General features: G+C 50.6%; 1 protein-coding gene across 6 annotated transcripts in view; it reads left to right on the forward strand.

Annotated features, from left to right (window-relative positions):
* TIAM1 (TIAM Rac1 associated GEF 1) overlaps positions 1-20,833 on the forward strand; it is a 147,300-nt gene that overhangs the window by 108,676 nt on the left and 17,791 nt on the right. For all 6 annotated transcript variants that reach the window (XM_064411177.1, XM_064411173.1, XM_064411172.1 and 3 more), the window contains 5 exons: positions 918-1,022; positions 3,007-3,088; positions 7,120-7,206; positions 10,135-10,356; positions 16,046-16,149. In XM_064411177.1, coding sequence (XP_064267247.1) covers positions 918-1,022; positions 3,007-3,088; positions 7,120-7,206; positions 10,135-10,356; positions 16,046-16,149 — 600 coding nt within the window. The remainder of the gene's footprint in view (positions 1-917; positions 1,023-3,006; positions 3,089-7,119; positions 7,207-10,134; positions 10,357-16,045; positions 16,150-20,833) is intronic.

A 20,833-nucleotide genomic window follows, 5' to 3' on the forward strand; every position in this document is an offset into this window, starting at 1 on the left:
CAGGTACATTGCTCATCACCTCAGTGCTGGAACTGGAAATGCCAGGCTTTAAAAAACAGGACAAACAGGCAATAATGATGCTTTTGCATGAGTTTTCAGATAAGCCATTGTTTTCAGCACAGCCTGAGAAACCTTGGTAATTTGCTGGGGTAAAATGAAAAGGCTGGGGTATAAAAGCCTTTAATAGTGGGATCTCAGAAGTGAGAGTGAGGAGAATTTACCTCCTGTATCTGTGAATCACTTTGGGGTTTCTCATTAGATTCAGTTTAGGAACTTTGAAAGTAACTTCTGGATGATATCCTTTGTGTTTATCATACTTGTAATGTGTTTTGATTACACACTGCATTAACCTCTGCTTAAACCAACCTTATTAATCATGCTGAGAAAAGGTCGTTAACATCTCCCAGACCAAATGCTGTATCCTCAGCTAATTATAACTAATTCATTAAAATGGTGTGACCTGTTTCCACTGGGATGCAATCCAGGATGCAACTCTTGGCTTCTTCCAGCCAGTGTAACCTGAGCTGCTTGGAATTTAGAGGACAGACAGATTTTTTTGTGTGTTTATTAACCTTGCTTGAAATCTGCCACATCATATTTACGTGCCAGATTATGAAGATGCTAAAAAAACCCAAACCAAACAGAGAGCACCTCTCCTGCTCTGTTAGCAGAGCATTCAGTTAGATACCCTTCTATCCAGAGGTGAGCTCTGAGGTTCCTGTTCCAGCATGGGCTTCTTTCTGGAATGCCTTGGGAGGGATCAGTGCCCTCGGTGGGTACACAGATCTTATTCCTGGGGGAGAGCAGGAGCACCGGGTTTGCTCAGCTTTCAGGCAGAGACGGTGGGGGAAGGTGCTGCTGGGGGGTCAGAGGTGAGGAAGAGTGCTTTTGTGTCTGAAGGCTCCTGTCTCTTGCAGACACACCAGCTGGACTGCTCTGCTCACTACCTGCGCCTCAAGTTCCTGCTGGAGAACCAGATCCACTTCTACGTGCCAAAGCCAGAGGAGGAGATCTATGAGCTGGTAATGCTGCCCACTGGGCTAATGAGGTGACACCGGCTAGGACGCTGTTAATTAGTGTTTATCTGACCTTCTGGAGCACGCAGAGTTATGCTTTTCGCTTTGCAATTATGGTGCTTTGCAGACCATAGCAAATTGGCCTTCAGCAAGGGGATCTCTCCAAACCTTTCATCCTGTGTTGGTGTTTAGCTCACATTTGTGTGGGGATGTGTCTGGGGAGAGAGGAGGGATGGCCACGGGCAATGTGTGAAAGTCACTCCGAGGTACATTGAAGCTTAACTTCCCTCCAAGTTGTCTTTTCCTGTTGTTCATGTTGTCCATTGAGGTTTCAAAGACTGTCTGAGTTTTCAAGAGGGGGAAAATACACAAGTTGTTGGGTGTTTCTTGGTTTCTTTTCCTGATGGTAAGGTAAAGATTGAGGTCAGGGAGGTCTGGAGTTATGTGTGAGAATATTCTTCCTTAATTGCCTCAGCTGGCTGTTTTCATCTCGCTCATCTCGAAAGCAGACTTCAAAGGAATTTTGCCATGAGAGATTAAAAAAAAAAGACCAAACAGGATTAGTGTCATGCTTTAACTCTGTGATTTTACACAGGCATGCTGTAAACCTTTTTAAGGTCATTTTCATTGGTGGCTGGTTTACTTAGAAAATGTAAAACTTTGCTAGTTATGGAGCTTTTGCTCGTTTAGCAAAGGACTTCTGGGATTTTCCATTAATGCTGTCAACAACAACAACAACAAAAAGTAGTGAGAAAGTGCTAAAGGAGTGCTAGGACTGGGAAGTGTGATACAGTTGGGGAAAATTAAAGCTCAGAGGAGACAGCTTTTAGCTGTCGTTGTCTGGAAGGACTTTGGGGACTTGTCTTGTGTTGAGAGGGTGTTGGATTGACAGTCCTCACTTACTGTTTATTCTGAAAAGCTGTAATTAACTCAAAACTCTGTCAGTGGGACTGTGCAGGGAATGGTGGAGATGGGTGCTGCAGGATGATGTCTGATGGGGGGATATTAAATCAAAAAACTTGGTTTGTTTGCTGCTCTCTGTGGGCTTGTTTGGGCAGAGCACGGAGTTACTTCTGTGGGGCTGTAGCTGTTCTGTAATACTGATTTTTGCAGTGCTGGTAGAAGCAGGAGATAATATGACACTTTTATTAGGAAAACCTTCTGCAAACGAGTTCCTCTTCTTTTCTAAAGCAATAGTCAATACTGCAGTCCAAACACTGAGTTTCAAAATGTTAATTATTGCGAATTGCGTTTTTACACGCTCACAGCGGCATGTAAACAGAATTAATATTCACCTGTGGGCTCTCCTTCACCTGGGGCTGTGATTTTTTCCGAAGACAAAGGCTGGTTTGTTACTTCAGTGCTGAAAGGCTGGGGGATTTGCAGCTGCATGGAGGGACTTCTGGGCTGATGCCTAGGTGTGAATTTGTGCTGGTCTCCCAGGAAGGATGCTAATGACCATTTCAAAGACTCGGGGGCTTTCCTTGGTACAAATAAACATCAAGGTGTTAAAGGTGAAATGTCAGGCTGAGGTACAGCAAATCTGATAGTCTGGTAATGCAGAAATGTATTTAAGAAACAAAATCACTCCTTGTGATTTTAATGCTGTTGAATAGTTGAACTCCTGCAATGTCTTCATTAAAATAATATAAAACATTAAGCTATTACTACCTGTAAATTAGGAGAACAGGAACAGAAGCTGTGTTTCTCAAGATGGTATTGACTGAGGGAAATAAATGCGTGCTCTGTTTTGTGGTGGGGGTGGGAAAACACTGCATCCTCCTCTCTAACTGTGTTCTAACAGCAGAGCTGAGTGGCACTGCTAATGCCTCTCACACAGGTGGAGAGAAACTGTTTGGTAAACAATGACCACAGTCCCTCTCTTCTGCCTGTAATTAAAAACCAAAAATCTGTTCCAAACCATTACAATTGATGTGTCCTCCCACGGTAACATATTTTTGTGTTTGTTTTTTTTTCCCCCTCTATTCAGCTGTACAAGGAAATAGAAATCTGTGAGAAAATTACCCAGCACATTCAGATGGAGAAGTCTGATGCATCCTCTGATATTTATGGTGAGTTGCTCCCTGCCTTGTTTGGCTGTTTCTCCCCAGTCAGTTCCAGCAGGTTCTTCCCTGCTGTTTGCTGATGCACCTGAAAGGTCTCCTGAGCAGTGAGAGAAGCACTCCTGCTTCCTGAGCCGCCCACAGCAGCGTTCAGGTGCCCTGGAGGAGGGCAGCTTTGTTTGGAGTGCTCTGAGCGAGGCTCTCCTGGAGCTGCAGGATGTGCAGGGGATCAGCGTTTGCTCCTTGCTCCCAGAGCCGCCCACGGAGGCTGGGGGTGGGAGCAGCGTCCTGTGCCAGCTGTCACATCTCACAGGAGCCTCCAGGGCCCTGCTGGGGCTGTGCTGGGGCTGCCACGCTGCCCACAGCCTGCAGCTCCACTCCTCCTCCTCCTCCTCACTGCTTCCTCCTCGCCCCTCCTCGGGAGCATCCCTGGGAGCATGTGGCATCTGAGTGCTGTGGCCAGGCAGCTCCAGAGAGGCTGTTTGGGCTTCTTCTCACCCGCCAGGGCACCCAGGGTGGGCTCCTGCCTGCCCCGTGTTCCTGAGGCTGGGATGGCTGGCTCCAGGGTGGCCCAGGGATGCTCCAGCCCCCGAGGATGTGGCACAGACACCCTAGCCAGACCTGACATGTGGCAGAGCTGTGTGAAACACCAAGCAGGGGAGGCTCTCCTGTGTGATTTCAGCAGAATCTCTCATCTCTGTGCAGCTCACACTCCTCAGCTTTCAGGCATTTCAGGTTGCAGCCCCCCAGCCTGTGAGCTTGCCCTTTGGCCTGGCAATTACAGTTCTGGAGTGGATGTTAGAGTTATCTGTGCAACCCCCCCACAGGAAGCCAATCTGCATCTTTTTGCTGTTTATCTCAATATTCTGCTTTAATGACTAGAATAATTCTGAGTCCCCAAACTGTTTATTATACAGCTGCAGGCCATTGGAATATTGAGCTCTGCTGCAAAGCAGTGGGACTGACTGGGGCTGGAATACTGAAGGCCAAGAAAGAAATACTCACCAGCCCAGTGGTGGTTCAGGGTTCATATTTATGCAGTGCCTGAAAGCACTGCAAGAATTGGGGCTCTCATAGCATTTCCTGGTTATTTATTTTTCTTCTTTTTTTCTAAGGGATAAATGGAAAAAAAAAAAGTGAAATGGAGTCCTGTGAGATGAGATCAGCTTGTGAGGTGTGCAGTGCTCTGACCCTACAGCAGGGAATGCTCAAAGCACCCCAAAAAAGCTGACTTCTCTCCCATTGAGGGAAAACAGCCAAGTGTGGTTTGCCTCTAACTGGCAGAAGGATTTCTGTGGTCTGTGTGTCTCCTCGTGTGCTCATCCAGTGACGAGTGTGTGCTGAAGTCACACAGTCCTGGGGCACTTTGGGCTGGACAGGGCCTTAAAGATCGCCTCATTCCAACACCACAGCTCAGGGGGAGCTCACCTGGGAGCATTCTGTGGTGTTTCTGCTGCCAGCAGTGTGTCTGGGGCAGTGAGAGGCACTCCTGGGGGGTCTGGCCAGGATCTCTCATGGGATGCTCTGCTATGGCCTGAGCACAGATTTCTCCCCTCTTTGCTGGTCCTCTTCTCTTTGCCAGGGCTGTGAGGGCAGAAGTCAGTAAGAATCCTTGTCTTCCAGCTGGTGGGTGTATCAGGAAGGTGCTGGCATGTTCACCAGCCAGGGGCTGAGGGATTCTCTGGAGGTGGATTTGTTCAAGGCCACTCAGAGATGCAGGTTTTTGTTCTCCTGCCATGGGAACTTCGCAGTGAAGAGAAGGCTCTGCCTGGGTCAGCACCCATCCCTTCCCACCTGTGTTCCAGAGTCCCTGCACAGTTTGATGGTTGTGTTTTTGCCTCACTGTGGCTTGCACCCACTGCTGCCCTTCCTCTCTTGTGTGCAGCCCCTGTGGAAGGCAGCCAGCTGGAGCTGCACATCCCTGCTGTCCCCATGGGCTGCACAGCACTGGCCTGAGGTGTTTGTCACCTGAGTGCCTGGCAGGGACAGCCCTGGCATCCAGGTCCAGCCACTGTGACAGCCGTGGGGATCCAGCAGGGCAGGGTCACAGCTGTCTGTGGAGGGTTAACTGTGTGTGTGAGATCAGCACTTAGGCTGCTGCCAGCTGCCCATCCCTCATCTCTTAAAGCTGATGACAACCTGTGTAATTGCTCCTTATGCCCTTTCTGCCAGGAATAAGTGCAGGATTTATGGGTATGGCTGAAGGATGAATTAAGAAGGAACTGTGTGTGCATTCAGGCCTGATGGATTGAAGGAGGCAGAGGTTTTCTCATGGAGGAATCCAGAATCTCAGAATTCTGTGGGTTGGAAGGGACCTTAGAGCTCATCCCTGCCATGGCAGGGACACCTTCCACTGTCCCAGATTGCTCCCAGCCCTGTCCAGCCTTGCCTTGGGCACTGCCAAGGATCCAGGGGCAGCCACAGCTTCTCTGGGCACCCTGTGCCAGGGCCTGCCCACCCTCACAGGGAATTCCTTCCCAAAATCCCATCTAAACCTGCTCTCTTTTAGTCTGAAGGCATTCTCCCTTGTCCTGTCACTCCAGGCCCTTGTCAAGAGTCTCTCTCCATCATTCCTGTGGGCTCCCTCCAGGAAGGCTGCATTCCCTTCTCCTCCCCAGGCTGAACAACCCCAGTTCCCTCAGCCTTTCCTTGTAGGAGAGGTGGAGCTTGGGCTGCTTGGACATGCTGATCTCCTCTTAAGGAGAGCCTGAGCTGCCCCTCAGCCTGCTTTTAATGCATGCAGTTTGGCCCAAAACAGCATTTCAGTGGCAAAGGGCTCTTAGGAGCTGATGCCTTGTGCTGACTCAAACTGCAGCCTTGGGCACACTCTGCTGTTCTTCCAGGGTTTTCCAGGTAGGCTTTGTGGTGATGACAGCCAATAACTACCACGTTTTGCAGCTGCTCTTTTAGTGGAGGGTTCTTCTCTCTGCCAGAGCTGGAGTGTTGAGTGAGCTTCACCAATTTCACTTGATTCAGCCCCAGTAGCTCGCAGGCAGGTTCCAAGTAGCTCAGTAAGTCATGAAAGGCCATATGCTTCTCACTTCTGAGCTGCCACGTTCTTCCCCCTCTTTTCTTCTTCCTTTTTTAAATTTTATTTTAAAATTGTGGATGAAAAAAATAACTCTCAGCCATAAGGATCAGCTTGAAAGGAGTCCTAAAGTCAGGATAGGCTCCCAGCACATCTGCACCGCTTGGCTGGTGGCTGATTCCATGTCAAAACAAACGACTCCCCCCAGAGGTTTGTAAATGTTTTTCTAGTCTCCAGAAAAAGAGAGAGCAAATGGTTGCCTGCACTCATCTGGGGAGTAATGAAGTTTCAGAAAGGCAAATGTTCTGCTTTAGATAACTCTCCACAGTAAATAAACAACCTGCATTTCACTCGGCAGTTGTATTTCCTTTACAGTTGTTATCTTACTGTGTCACCCACAAATGGCAGGAAAATCCCCAAATCCCCAGCCCAAAGCCCCCAGTCCCATTTGCAGTGTTCAGCATGAGGCTGTGGCAGCACTTCCCCTCCAAGAGTGCTCTGCAGCTCTCTGGTGAGCATGAAACGTGTGCCCAGAGACCTGGCGAATGACAGGGTGTGCCAGCACGGGGGGCAGAGGGAAAGGGGCATTTTTACAGACATGAATCTCAAAAAGCAGAGGTCAGCACTCTGTTCTAGCAGGAGGTGGTGTGCCCTGCCTGAGTTTGAGGTGGTGTCTCTGGGATTCCCGACTTTGTCCCAAACCACAGCTCTGTGCAGCTTTGGTCTGCAAACAGCAGAACCCCCTGGAGTGACCTTTGATGGCAAGAGAGCTGGGGGTCTGTCCCAAGGCTTTGCAGCTGTGGTGTCCTCAAATATGTCTGCAGGTAGCTGGTGTATGCACTCCGGAATTCAGCTCAGGTTTCTGTTAGAGCCACTTTCCCTGCTGAGCTTTGCCTTTGTGTTTATAAAGGTGAGAGGGGAGGGATTCCTGCCGGCTCACAGGCTGCAGGGCAGGTGGCTGGACACCCTGGAAGGGGCTGGCTCCCTCTGAACTCTCGTGGTGTCTCCCCAGGTTTCTCTCTGTCCTCGGTGGAAGAGGAGGGGATTCGCCGGCTCTACGTCAACGGCGTCAAGGAGACGGGCCTGGCTTTCAAGAAAGGTAAAACTCTCCCCAGAGCCCTCCCAGCTCAGTCCTGCCACGTGAATACACTGAAGGCATCCCTGTGCCCCTGTGGCTGGGGCAGAAGGCAGCAGGGACAGCCGGGCTGCTTCAGTGCAGCTGAGGCCAAGCACAGCACTGCATCTCCCATCCGCTGCCTCCCTGCTGCACAGGGCAGCTGCAGCCCACCCACATTCTGAGTTAGAGCATGGGGACCACGAGGGCTGAGAAACCCTCATCCCTTCATGGCCACTGGTGTGCGCAGAGCCCTCGGAAGCTCCTTCAGAGCTCTCTTGGCGAGGCTCACATGGCCTTGCAGAGCTTACTCAGCAGCTGGCCCTTGCCAAAAGCTGCTCCAAAGGCTGCTGAGCCCGGGCTGCTGCAGCCCTTGGCCTGGTGCTGACCCTGGCACTCTGCTGAGCCAGCCCAGCTGATGGAGAGCTGCCCTGCCAGCTCTGTGCCCTGGGCTGGCCGGGGTGGGTGGGCATGAGTGGCCAAAGGGGCACAGTGCAGGCAGCAGCAGTGGTCAGGGAATGGGGCACAGCCTGGAGGTGCACCCCAGCCTCAGAAACCCACGTAGCTGTGTGTTGGACATGAAAAGATTCTGTCCCTCAGCCCCGCAGCATTCCCTGGTTAACAGGAGGGATATCCTGCCAAAAGCCCTGGGCAGGGCTGGGGGCTCCGTGCCAGGCTGCCACAGGGAAGGGACACCCTGTGTGGGTTTTAGGAGAGGAAGGATGGGGGTTTCATCAGGGCTTCCTGGCTTGCTTTTGGAGCCTGCTGGCAGAGCAGCTCGGGTGGATGTGTGAGCACAGAGTGCCTCCTGCGGGGCTGCAGTGCAAGCACAGGCACTGGGAGCAGCTCAGGGAGGGTGGCTGCCCAGAGCTGGCCTGGAAAGGCACTGCTGTGTGAGCAGCAGGACACTGGGACAAGATTCCATGGGGGAAAAGCCTCTGTGCATCCCATTGTTTACATGCATTGCCTGCATTTGACTGCCCTCCATCAGATGAGGTGCTGCATTTCATTCTCAGTCTTTCCTCCAGTTAGAAGACTTCTATTTTTCTCCTGGTAATTTTTGTGGTTTATCCTTTTGTTTCTTCTGTTGGGCTGCCTTAGGAGGGCAGGCATTCCCTATTGGAATGGGAGCTCCTTGACTGCACTGAGATAGATGTGAGGCTTTATCCCAAATGATCCAAAACAAAGACTGCAAAGAGTAAATTAAGCCCCGATCCAGTGTTTATGGTTGCAGGCCTATTAGTGAGCTACTATAATGCCACAGAATCACTAAGTAGAATAAATTAAATAATGTGGAATGCTTGACTTGCCTTGTTTTGTCCTTCTTTCAGCTATGATTTTACAGTCCATTTACTCTGTAGCTACTCTATCTAGTTCATTTGATTCTCCCTGAAACTGCACACTGGAGTTCCTGGGCACAATTACAGGCATTTAGGGAGATCTCCATTTTCCTGAGGAAGCTCCCTCCTGCAGCACTCTGTCTCCTGGAGGGTTCATGCAGCTTTTCAGGGTGCCAGCACATGGCAGGGATGGTCACCCCTGTTCTGTGGCCGCTGTAAATCCCAGCTGTCATCCCTGTGAAGGCAAGGATGAGATGGGGATGCTCCAGCAGCCGGGCTCTGGCACTGCCTGCCCCTGGTTATTTGGGATTAAACCCCTCCCCAGCTCGCTGCTGCTGCTGCTCAGGGAGGGCCCAGCTGGCCGTGGGGAAGGGCAGGACTGCTGTGTCACCTCAGGAAAAGTCAGGAATGCTGTGTCACCTCGGGAAAGGGCAGGATTGCTGTGTCACCTCAGGGAAGGGCAGGATTGCCCTGTCACCTCAGGGAGGGCAGGACTGCCGTGTCATCTGGCAGGGCTGCAGGCTGCCCTCAGCATCCCGGGGAGTCAGCTGCTTCCCTGCACATCCCCTTCTCCCTGGGGCGCTGCTGCTATAAATAACTGCTGGAAGCAGCTGAAAGAGCCATGACCGGCTGAGCAGGGCTGACTCTGCCTTCTGAGGAGCCCTGTGCTGCCATGGTGGTCAGGAAGGGTCGCTGTGCTGGGGTGCAGCCTGCACAGTGGCTGTGCCCTGAGGAAAAAGGGGATCAGGGATGTCTTGGTTTGGAAAGACAGGTGTCTGCTCAGGAAGGCAGGAGCCCCCCCTGAAATGGAAAATGTAAACCCCCTTCCTCCAAATTGCTATAAATTTTAAATTAAAAGGGCCCTCAGGCAAAAAATATGGGAGCAGGAATAACAGTTCTCTTTTAGGGAAGGAAATAAAAGGATAAACAATGCAGTAAACAAGACAACAGTGAAAGAGTCAGAACACAGCCTGACACCCTGTGGGTCAGGGTGGTGGTAGCATCCAATTGGAATTGTGGCTGCAGTCCTCCTGCAGTGTCTGGGGTGGTTCTGCTGGAGCAGGGATCCTGAAGAAAGGTGTAGTCTTCCTCTGAATATCCAGTGGAAGGGACAGCTGTTCCTCTGGGAATCCAGTGGAGAAGCTGTACTGTTATTCCAGAATCTCCAGATTATATCCAGGTAGGAATGCTGGGCTCCTCCCCCTGGGCGGAGCATTTCCCAGTGGATGCTGTAGTTCTTGTCAGCCATGCATGGACATTCAGTAGCCTGTTATCAGCAGGAGTGGGTGTGGAAGAGATAAGGAAAGCTGCCCACTGAGCAGAAGACAACAGCCGTACAGATGGCAAATAGAATCCAATTTGTTAGCAATCCAGGACAGGGGACTTGTCACCCTGGGCACTCAGCCCTTGGGGTGGCACTGGGGCAGACCTCACCCTGTCCATCATCCCATCTCGGTGCCACTGCAGTCATTGATGATTCCGCCCAGCCACAAGCACCCCCGGCGCGCGCGTGACCCGCTGCCCTGTGTCCCTGTGCCCCTGTGTCACCGTGTCACCGTGTCCCTGTGCCCAGGCCTGAAGGCTGGCGACGAGGTGCTGCAGATCAACCAGCGGGCCGCGGCGGAGCTGGAGCCGGCGCTGCTGAAGGAGGCGCTGCTGCAGCCCGCGCTGGGCCTCACCGTGCGCACCCACGCCGAGCCCGAGGAGCCCCAGCGGCTGGGCCGGCCCCCGCGGCGCCCCGAGAACCCCCCGGAGCCCGGCGACGGCGCCCTGCCCTTCCCCGGGGGCAGCCAAGGTATGTGCCGAGCGCTCATTCCCTGCCGGGAGGGAGGGAGGGAGCCACAGCCTGAGCTGGGCACGGGGTCATTTGCCCTGGCAAACACCTCTAAAATAGCAGCACCAAGCTGGGCTTACTTGCAGTGTGCAAAGGTTGTCAGGCTCCCGGCTCTCAGCCGGGCTGTGTCACTTTCTCCTTGCAGAGGAGCAGGTGCCAGGGTCAGTGTCTTTGGCTCTGTGACTAAAGTCCTGCCCCTGGGCAGCCAGGCACACAGCAGAGTGGTGTGAGGCCGTGTTTGATGGCCATTATTGCTGCTGGGATTGGCAGCAGGCACACAGACTTCTGTCTTCAGGGCGTTCCCTTTCCTTTCTCTAACTTCTCTCTATCTGCCTGCAGATATTGTAAATTGTTATTTATAACGATAATAATCTGCCCTGTTATTATAAATTGTTTTCTCCCTGGCAGCTGCAGCCAGGCAGTGAGCAGAGGGACAGGGCAGGAATGAGGGGCAAGGATGGCTGTGCCATCAGCCTGTGACACCTGTGTCATCACCACAGGTACCTCTGGCTGGGCCCAGGACAGTCCCAGAAACAAGAGCTCCCTTCTGGGCAGCTCAGGATGTGCTTTTCCCTCTGGATTTGCCCACAGGATCTACGTGTGGCAAGGGGAGGAAGAGTTAAAGCATTCTGTGTGCTGTTTGGGACACCACCACAACATAAAAAAGGTCTCCAGCTGTTGGAGAGTGCCCAAAGGAGGGACACGAGGGTGGGGAAGGCTCTGGAGGGGCCACACAAAGAGCGGCTGAGGCTCCTGGAATGTTCAGCTGGAGGAGAGGAGACTGAGGGGATCTCACTGGGGTCTGCAGCTCCAGTCTCTGCCCCCTGGGACAGTGGCAGGGAGGTTTGTTGGATCCTGGAGGGTGCTGGCACTGCCCAGGCTCCCCAGGGCATACAGCAACTGGGAATTGTTTGCCACAAGTTGGGCTCCTGAATTTCTATGTGCTCCTCTAGATCTAACAGAAGAGGGCACTGGTGGTTCCTCTTGCTTGAGTTTTCTGGGATCATTTAAAATACAGGAAAAATCACTGGGATTGCCAGAATGAAGTAGTTTCTAGGTAATCAAAAGTGTTCTGAGCTGAGACTGGCTTTTGGGGAGTGTGATATTCGTAGCAAGTGGAAAAGGGGGAGCCAGAAAAGCTTCCACACAAAATTATTGGAAATCCTTCTGAGGGGACTGCTAAAGGCAGCCTTGTGTAAGATGTGGACTAAACCTACACAGGCAGTGAAAATTCAACATTTTCAAGAAATTTTCCCCTTCTAAATTTCATGGAAGCCTTCCCAGTTAGGCTTTTGTGCTTGAAAATCCAGGTAGTCTTGTACATTTTCCCAGCTGGCCACAAGATGCCCCCCCTTGCTGCTCAGCAGCAGCTTCTCACAAGCCTCTTGTGATTGTCACTGAAGCCCTGAGTGCTGGGGCTGGCAGCTGAGCTTTTCCTTGAGGTGAGTGTGCCCTGGGAGCACAGGGCTGGGGGCTGGCATTTCTGTGCTCAGGGCTCTCCCAACACTCCTTCTGAACACAGGGAATAGGCTGGGATGTGCCTCTATTCCCCCCAAAATAAGGGAAATATTTCTGCCAGCCAGCAGGAGGAGTGCAGCTGTCCCTGGCAGCTTCTGTAGCTGCCACATGAAATAATTTGGGATGGCTTAGCCTGAGGTGGGAGTGAAATCAAGGCTCTGCTTGCACCCAATGTGTGACTGGGAGGCAGCTGATCTTCCCCACCCATTTCCTGCTGTTTTACTGAAGAATTTCTCTTTCTGCTCCTGTGCTTTGGCAGGGATCCATTAGCTACATGACATATAAAAAGGGGTCTCTGCTTGCATTTGGGATACTGTGGGGTTACCTTGGATTTTTGTTCATCTTGGGTTTTTGTTCTTGGCTCCACAGCTTCTTGCAGAGAGCAGTCAAGTATGAAATACCCCCTGACCTATTTATTTGTGTCCTTGTTGGTTGCAGGCAGCCTGGCTGGCCAGGCAGATGAGCTCCATGATTTCTGCTGAATGCTTTTTTTTGTTTCCAGGCCACAGATTCAGTCTGTGGCCGAGGCACTGCAGCCCCCCTGTGCAGGGTGGCAGTGCTAGCACCTGTGGGCACATCCCTTCTCCAGGAATCCAGCACTGGTCCAGGATCATGCTGGATTATCTCCTTCCCTAGCAGTCCTTCAGCTGTGAAGGCAGCAAAGGGTAGATTTTATTTCTTGTGTGAGGCAGAGGATATTGTTTATTTTCAAAATATGAAAGATATGTGTCACTTTTTTTTTTTTTTTAAAGGTGTTTTGCTGCTCAATGGGAGGTGCAGAGGAGCAAAGCAGGGCTGTGTTTCTGAGCTCCCTGGAGTGTCTGCCAGAGCTCCTGTTAAATCTGCCATCTCTCACAGCTCTGCCCTCACCTGGAGCTCCCTTGCCCGTGCTGAGCTGGGGGCTGGAGGTGCAGTCCAGCTCTGTGGCCGTGGGTACCTCACCGTGCAGGGTTAGCAGGTTGTTCTGGGAGTGCCCTTGGGTTTTTATCTGTGATTGCTGTGAGAGCTGCCACCCTGGGCACGATGGATGCTTAAAGCCCTGTGGAGCTGCACTGCCTTTGCAGAGCCACAGGTTCTGTTCCTTTCATCTGTTACTGCTTTTCCTGGCGCTGGTTCTCTCCTGTAGCACAGCCTGCATAAATTTGGCTGAGGAGGATTAGCCCACAGCAGGTTTTCCTGATTGCCTAAAAGGATCACTGGGGTCTGTCTGCCCTCCCCTTGAGGAGTGTTCTGCTCCCCTGGGTGCAGGGAATGAGCTGAAAGCTGGGAGCACAGCCTTGGACCTGCCCAGGCCATCAGGAAGGTATTCTGCTCTTGGAAGGGGATTTGGGAATGGGAGTAGCACCCAATTTGTTTGTTCCACTCCCTTTATTCAGTGTGGGGCAGTCTCTGGGGTTTAGGCTTTGCCTGCCCCTGGATTTTGGAGACCTTTAGCATGGGGGATAATGTGAAACACATAAATCACCATGCAGAGTGGATAAAGGCTGGAAAAGAAAGTGCCCCCCTGCTTGGAAAGGGTGTTTCAGTCTCCTGGACAGGAACAGATGGGTGTTTTAGGGAGTTTGTTGTTCTGGGGCTCAGAGAGCAGCCAGAGGCTGGAGTTACTCTCACACAGGCTAAATCCATGCTGTAAAACTGAAACAAGCTCCTGCTGCACTGTAAGAGCAGCCACTGGTTTTCATTCCATCCTCGTCCAGCACAGGCCCCCTTGGGCTGAGGAATTTGGATTTCAGAACCAGCTGAGGCCACCAGTGACCCTCATTTCTTCAGGGTTACTTTCACGGTGCTGATTTCAGACTTGCTGTAGCACAGTTCTTGTTCTTGATGTGTCAATTCCGGGGCACTTCCTGCAGCAGCCACCGGAGGGCTTTGGGATAAAATTTCATTTTTCATCCCCAGTTCCCCAAATTGCTGCGGTGCTGCCTCGCCCTCTGGCGGCCTCTGTCCTGCACAAGAGGCAAGGCTGGTGTTCCCGATTTCCCCAAGGAAGAGAATCCTTCCTTCCCCATTTCCCCACGGAAATAAATCCCATCCCCAGCATCCCAGAGTGCTCTTTTCATAGGTCACTGTTTCAGAGCTAACCAGAATTCTTCTGCAAGGAAGAAAAAAGGACACACTCCCCTGTTTCACTGCAGATTTATAGGTGAAATGCCATCTTAAATAAAAATTTAATCCAAGACACCATTCCCTAACAACTCCTGTCAAAAATGGTGCATTGAATGGCAGAGCCTCTTCAGTGAGGCACTCTCTTGTCATAACAGGGCCATTCCCTGGCAGCATTTGGATTAGGGAGCTGCTGTCAAGCTGCCCAAATAGATGAGATTGGGGTATTGTTGAAGCTTAGGCACTGAGCTGCAGGATTCCTGGTGTGTATTTTGTGTTAGCAGGGTGCTCACTTGGAGCTTTGTGCTGCAGCTGGCAGAGCTTGGCTCGGGATATTTATTCCCATGGCACTAAAATAAATATACAGATAGTAAGAAATAAATATATAGCCTGGCAGCAAGAAGGAGGCTTTGGGAGAGGTACCACACCTTGTGGAATTCTCATTGAAACCTTGAGTTATGCCAGCCCTGCAAACTGGAAGCAGCAGTTGTGGAAAATTCAAGCCAAGTGCTGGGCTGTGCTGAAGCTTTCCATGATTTTCCAGACCTTTAAGCCCCAGCACCTTTGCTGCAGTGATGGAAAACTTCCTTCTATTGTGCTGGTTGTAGCCACAGGTGGAGTTGTTTAATGGGCACGGGTCACACTGTCACAGGTGAGGGGCTCCTGTGACCTCCCCCTGTGCTGGGGCCACACGCAGGGGTTTGAGACCCTTTTCCTGCTGCTTTTTTTGGGTTTCCCCTTCTAATTCCTGAACGTGCCATGGAGGCAGCAAATGGCAGTGGTCAGTAGGAAGGGAAGCAGCACGCTCACTCTCCTGACAGAGCTAAATAAGGATGCCCAGGCAAAAAGGAGGTGATGGAACGATCCTGACAGAAGTGGGCCAGGAGCTGGGAGCTTTTCAGGGGCAGGAATGTGCAGCTTTATTGCTCTGGCTGCATTTAGCGAGCAGCAGATAAACCTGCTCAGGTCCCTGCAGGCCAAAGGCATCAGGAACAGCCTGAGCACACGTGCTGTGTGTCTGCTCCTGTGGGAGATCCCTGTCTGCTGGCTGGAAGTGCAGGAAACTGTTAAATGGGGCTTTGGCATGCAGGAAAAGGAAAAGGGGTGCCTTAAAATAAACTGGACAAATATTATTACCTTGGTTTGGGCTGAGAAACAGCTGCAAGGTGCATTTCACACGGCTTGAGAAGGGAAATTAATTGCAGTGAAAAAACACAGTTTGCCCCACACAATTAAGGCACATGGCACTTACTTTCTCTGTTTTTTTTAAATGGACACCTTGAAAATTCTTTTTCACACGTTAATAGGGAGAGCAGAAAGCTGATAGTGAGATTTGATAAAATCTGGGCAAGGCTCAGAAAACCAGACTTCTTACAGAAAAAACACTTCTTCAAATAGATTCTGTGATGCCAAACAACCCCTCCAGGCACATCTCTTTCCAAGGTAAGCCCTCCCTTTTCAGAAGAGGGGCTTGAGCTCTGAGCTACCTTTTATGTCCTTCCATTTCATCAATGCCTAACTTGGCTCCATCCCAGCATGCAGAATTTGTTCTGAAGTTATTTCCAGATTTCTGAACTCTGGCTTTTCCAGATTACCTCTGGACATAACAAAGTGGGAAATCTTGCACAGTGGTGCAATTTATTTTTAATAAGAGGGTCTAAAAGCTTGCCTGAACAGCAGCTGAATGTGGGCAGGGCAGGCTGGCCAGCACCAAGAGCTGCATACTCCCAGTTTCCACGTGAAACCACTGGGCTGGCAAGCTCTTGGCACTGCTCACCAGCCAGGCAGTGCAAGCTGGATGTCAGGACTTGAGTGTGACATTTTAGCCTTATCTCTGAGTCTGTAGCTGCCAGGGAAATGATGAGTGGTCATAACCTGTTTGTTGTTACACCTGTCTGCAAACCCTCCTCGCAGGTCCTTGGGAGCCTCTGGGCGTTGGTGTTCCATGGGAGCTCCAGGGCTGCAGCAGCTGTTCCTGGGGCTTTTGGGGAGCTCTGGCCGTGTTTTCACACCCTTGTTACTCTGGCAGGGCACTCCCTCTGCAGTGACCCCGACAGCTCAGCTGAGACAGCCCCGGAGGAGGCGGAAGCGCAGGACCTGGAGTCGTCCGACGAGGCCGAGAAGATGAGCAAGGTGAGCAGGTTCAGTTCCCACCTTTCCTGGGAAAACTGTGAAGGATGATCCCAGGTGGGATCTGTGAGGGTGTCTATGGATGAGCCCAAATGGGATCTGTGAGGGTGTCTATGGATGATCCCAGATGGATCTGTGAAGGTGTCTGTGGATGATCCCAGATGGGATCTGTGAATACGGATGATCCCAGATGGATCTGTGAAGGTGTCTGTGGATGATCCCAGATGGATCTGTGAAGGTGTCTATGGATGATCCCAGATGGGATCTGTGAAGGTGTCTATGGATGATCCCGGATGGGATCTGTGAAGGTGTCTATGGATGATCCCAGATGGATCTGTGAAGGTGTCTATGGATGATCCCGGATGGGATCTGTGAAGATGTCTATGGATGATCCCAGATGGGATCTGTGAAGGTGTCTATCAGTGATCCCAGATGGGATCTGTGAAGGTGTCTATGGATGATCCCAGATGGGATCTCTGAAAGTGTCTGTGGATGATCCCAGATGGGATCTGTGAAGGTGTCTGTGGATGATCCCAGATGGATCTGTGAAGGTGTCTGTGGATGATCCCGGATGGGATCTGTGAAGGTGTCTGAGGAAGATCCTGGATGGAACAAGCCATGGCTTTGGTCGTGGCACGTCACCTGCTGCCTCTTCAGATCCATGCCCCTTTCCCAGGGTGGGTTCACATCTCCAGTACCTGGGATACTGTTCCCCACAGTTTGTAGAAGGGCTGGTTTATCACCTCCATCCCCAGAGCAGCTCCTCTAAACCCCATTATTAGGATTATTAGGATTTCTTCTTTCTTGATTGCTGGGCTTAGTACAAATGTGAATTAAACTGTGTTTCCTTACAGCAGTGGCATCCTCACATGCAGGTTTCTAACTGCAAACTAATCACAGCCAATCCACCTCAAACTGAAGCAAAACTCTCCAGCTACAGCCGAGAGCTTTGCAAATGGCTTGCTAATTGCCATCGATTTCCACAGTGGTCGGTGGTGACAGCAGGTGATGATTGGTGGCGCTGAGGCACAATCCCGGAGATTATCTTGATTGCTTTGAGGTATTTGTGATATAGGTGATGCTGAGAGCTTACAGCTGTTTTTCTCCCCAGTTAATGAGAGTTACATCTCGGTTTGTTGGTGTTTCCCCTCCGTGCCTGTTTTCTCTCCTGCTCTAACCCAGCTGTGTCGCAGCGAGCTCTGGGCTGGTCCCCTGCTGCTGCACTGCAGAGAAAGGAAGGAAAAGACCTTGGCCTCTTGTTTCCTGATCCCTTGTGGCACTCCAGCCTGGCCTTGTGTCCTTGATAGCCGCACAGCGCAAGGGAAACGTGAAATGCTCAGGGAAGGGGGTTACAGCTTGTTTCTAGCTTTTATTGAGGAACTTCTTCTTGTAAGTACAAATAACTCCTTCTTCAGTCAGCGGCCATGTCTGTTGAAACTTTGGGATTTTTAACTGTGAATTTCTTCTCCAGTAAGTGGAAATCTTTGTGGAGTCTTTGCAAGTCTTTGTGGAGTCTTTGCGATTTTTAACTGTAAATTTCTTCTTCAGTCAGTGGAGATGTGTGTTGATAGTTAGGGATTTTTACCTGTGAATTTCTTCTTTAGTAAGTGGAAGTCTTTGTTGGTAGTTTATGAGTTTTACCTGTAAATTTCTTCTCCAATAAATGGAGATGTTTGGTAATAGTTTGTGATTTTTAACTGTAAATCTCTTGTCCAGTAAGTGGAAGTCTTTGTTGAAACTTTGTGATTTTCAACTGTAAATTTCTTTTCCGTTAAGTGGAAGTCTTTGTTGATATTTGGGGATTTTTACCTGTAAATTTCTTCTCCAATAAGTGGAGATGTTTGTTGATACTTTGTGGTTTTCAACTGTAAATTTATTTTCCATTAACTGGAAGTGTTTGTTGATATTTGGGGGTTTTTAACTGTAAATTTCTTCTTCAGTCAGTGGCCCTGCTTGTTGATACTTTGTAGTTGTTACCTGTAAATTTCTTCTTTAGTAAGTGGAGATGTTTGTTGATACTTCGTGATTTTTAACTGAATTTCTTCTCCAGTAATTGGAGGTGTTTGTTGATACTTTGTAATTGTTACCTGTAAATTTCTTCTTTAGTAAGTGAAAGTGTTTGTTGATAGTTTAGGATTTTTAACTGAAAATTTCTTCTCCTGTAATTGGAGGTGTTTGTTGATAATTTGTGATTTTTACCTGTGAATTTCTTCTTCAATCAGTGGAGATTTTTGTTGATAGTTTGTGATTTTTAACTGTAAATTTCTTTAGTAAGTGGAAGTGTTTGTTGATACTTTGTGACTTTTTACTGTGACTTTCTTCTCCAGTAATTGGAGGTGTTTGTTGATACTTTTGTGATGTTTAACTGTGAATTTGTTCAGCCAGTGGAGGTGTTTGTTGCTGTTTGGCGTGTCTGACTGTAAATACGTGGGATTTTCACGTGCTCTGGCAGAGGAGCTGTGGCAGAGCAGCGAGCCCAGCCCATGGGAACCCGTGCTCTCCCTGGCTTTTCCAGGCCTTTCTGCCCTGCTGTGCCACAGGCTGGGCTTTGCCCCTTGGCTCCTGGGTGCTCAGAGCTGGAATTGCCTGCACAGGGCGTGAGGATTACCCGATTAGCTCTGCAGCTCAGCAGATTTAGTCAAACTGAGAAATGGGTGTTAGCACCCTTAATGCTTAATATTCCATCCTGGAGGAGTCCCTCCCAACTCTAAGGAGCCCTGCTTGCCAACAGGAGGAGCTCCTGCCTGCCTGCCTGCCTGTGAAATGTTAACTTTATCCCTTTTGGGATACAGAAATATGTATCTGTATTTGTGGGGGGGTGAGTTGTTTGTTTTGGTTTGGTTTTTTTTTCTGTTTCAAACTGCTTGAATGTTCTCCCACAAATGAAGGACACAAGTACCTATGGAATATATCTAATATCCTCAGTTTGGCAGTCTCAGGGATGCTGCTGTCCCTGCTCTGTACTCAGTGCCTTCCTTGCTGACTGCAGAAACCCCCAAATTATTCTGCAATGCCTGTAGACAATTCCATGTTTGGTAGTGGGGAAGAAAAGAAGCTCAGCTGAGGGTTTTCCTAATCCCTTGGCTTTTCTGTGTGCTTAGGAAAGCTGATGTGCATGGGAGGGAAGGGTTCTTGTTTGTGTTTTCCCATGGGAAGTCAAGGAGGAGAAGAAAGATGTTTTCCTGTCCATGCACTCCCACACCTTTCCATGCTCGTGGGATTATGGCACAGAAGATTAAGGTGGTGTCCTCAGGGCTGTTCCACAGGGGTTAGTTATTTCTGGACATGGCAGGGGGAAGGCTCTGCCCTCGTGCCACCTTCCCCTTTATCCCATCCTGCTCCCAGCTGTGCCTGCTGGAGCTCAGGGGAGACTTCCCTTCTTTTTCTGCCCTTTTTGGGTTCGGCAGGGCAGGAGCACTCCATCCCCTCACTGCTGGTCACAGGGGAATTCCCATTTGAGCAGCATCAGAGCTGCCCAGGTGCACACAGAGCTCCCCTCCTTCCAGCACAGAGGCAGCGTTGGGAGCTGGGGATCCCAGAGCAGCCTCTGGGGTGTCACTCCTGGGCCAGGGCTCCACCCCTGCCCAGGGAGCACTGCAGCAGGGACAGCTTCCCCAGGAAGCTCCCTGGCTCTCCAGGCAGCAAAGAGATGCCAGGGCACATTAATGATTGATGGGAAGAGGAGAGGAGCGAGGTGCCCAGCCGCCTTCACTGCTCTCGTAGCACAGGCTTTGTGTGAAGGTAAGTGGGGCAAATCCCACCAAAAGCTGGCCTTGGGCCCCTCTGCCTTTGCCAGGCAGGTGGCAGGGGGCTGTGTGGCACAGGAGGCACTGCAATGTGTCCTTCCTCCTCCTCCTCCTCCTCCTCCTCCTCCTCCTCCTGGTGTCCGTGGCTGCCTCTGTCCCTTCCCCCAGGGCAGCATGTGTGCACGTGGGTGTGTCTTTCCTCAGGAGTGGTGCTTTTGCTTCTTAATCTGCAAAAGCCTCCGAGCTGTGGTGGTGCTGAAGGATTTGGAGGTGCAGCAGGAGCCCTCCTTCTTTCTGAAGAACTTGTCTTCTGTGTATCCTAAAGGCCTGCTAATGCAGAGCTTTCTTCTCCGTGGCTGTTGTCAAAGCAATGGTTCCATTATACAGAACAAGGAAAGATGAGTGTCTGCTCTGGTAAAATACTGGAAACCCTTCTCCAGGGCTGAGGTGTCAGTGGTGTGGGATAGCTGCTGCTCTCTGAATTCACTCCCTATCTAATTTCACCTCTTATCTCTTGGGGTGACATCTCGGTGGAGGGTGGCGAGCAAGGCGCTTTCCAGGTGCAGCCCTTCTCCTCAAGCCAGGCAGCTGGCCCTGGGCTGAGGTTTTCCACAGGTTGTTTTTGCTCTGGGGTGGACTTCTGCCTTTCCTTTCTGTCCCCATTTCATGTGGGGGGCAAGGAGAGGAGAGAGCTGGGAGGGAGAAGAGTGGGGGAAAGGACAGCTTGCTCTCTGCCACCTTTTTTGGCTTATTTTTATCTAGCACCAATTTCAGGCTGTTTGTAAAAAGGGGGCCATACCCCTCTGCCAGCCTCTATTCAACAGAGCATCAGAAACATTTCACACCAGAATTTCTTCAGTGGTTACTTGCCCTGGTGGTGACCTGATTATTTTGGCCTTTTCAATACTGAGGTTCCAAGGGGGCACCCAGAAAACTGAATG

Source organism: Passer domesticus, chromosome 2 (genome assembly GCF_036417665.1).
Source record: "Passer domesticus isolate bPasDom1 chromosome 2, bPasDom1.hap1, whole genome shotgun sequence".
Taxonomy (NCBI): Eukaryota; Metazoa; Chordata; class Aves; order Passeriformes; family Passeridae; genus Passer; species Passer domesticus.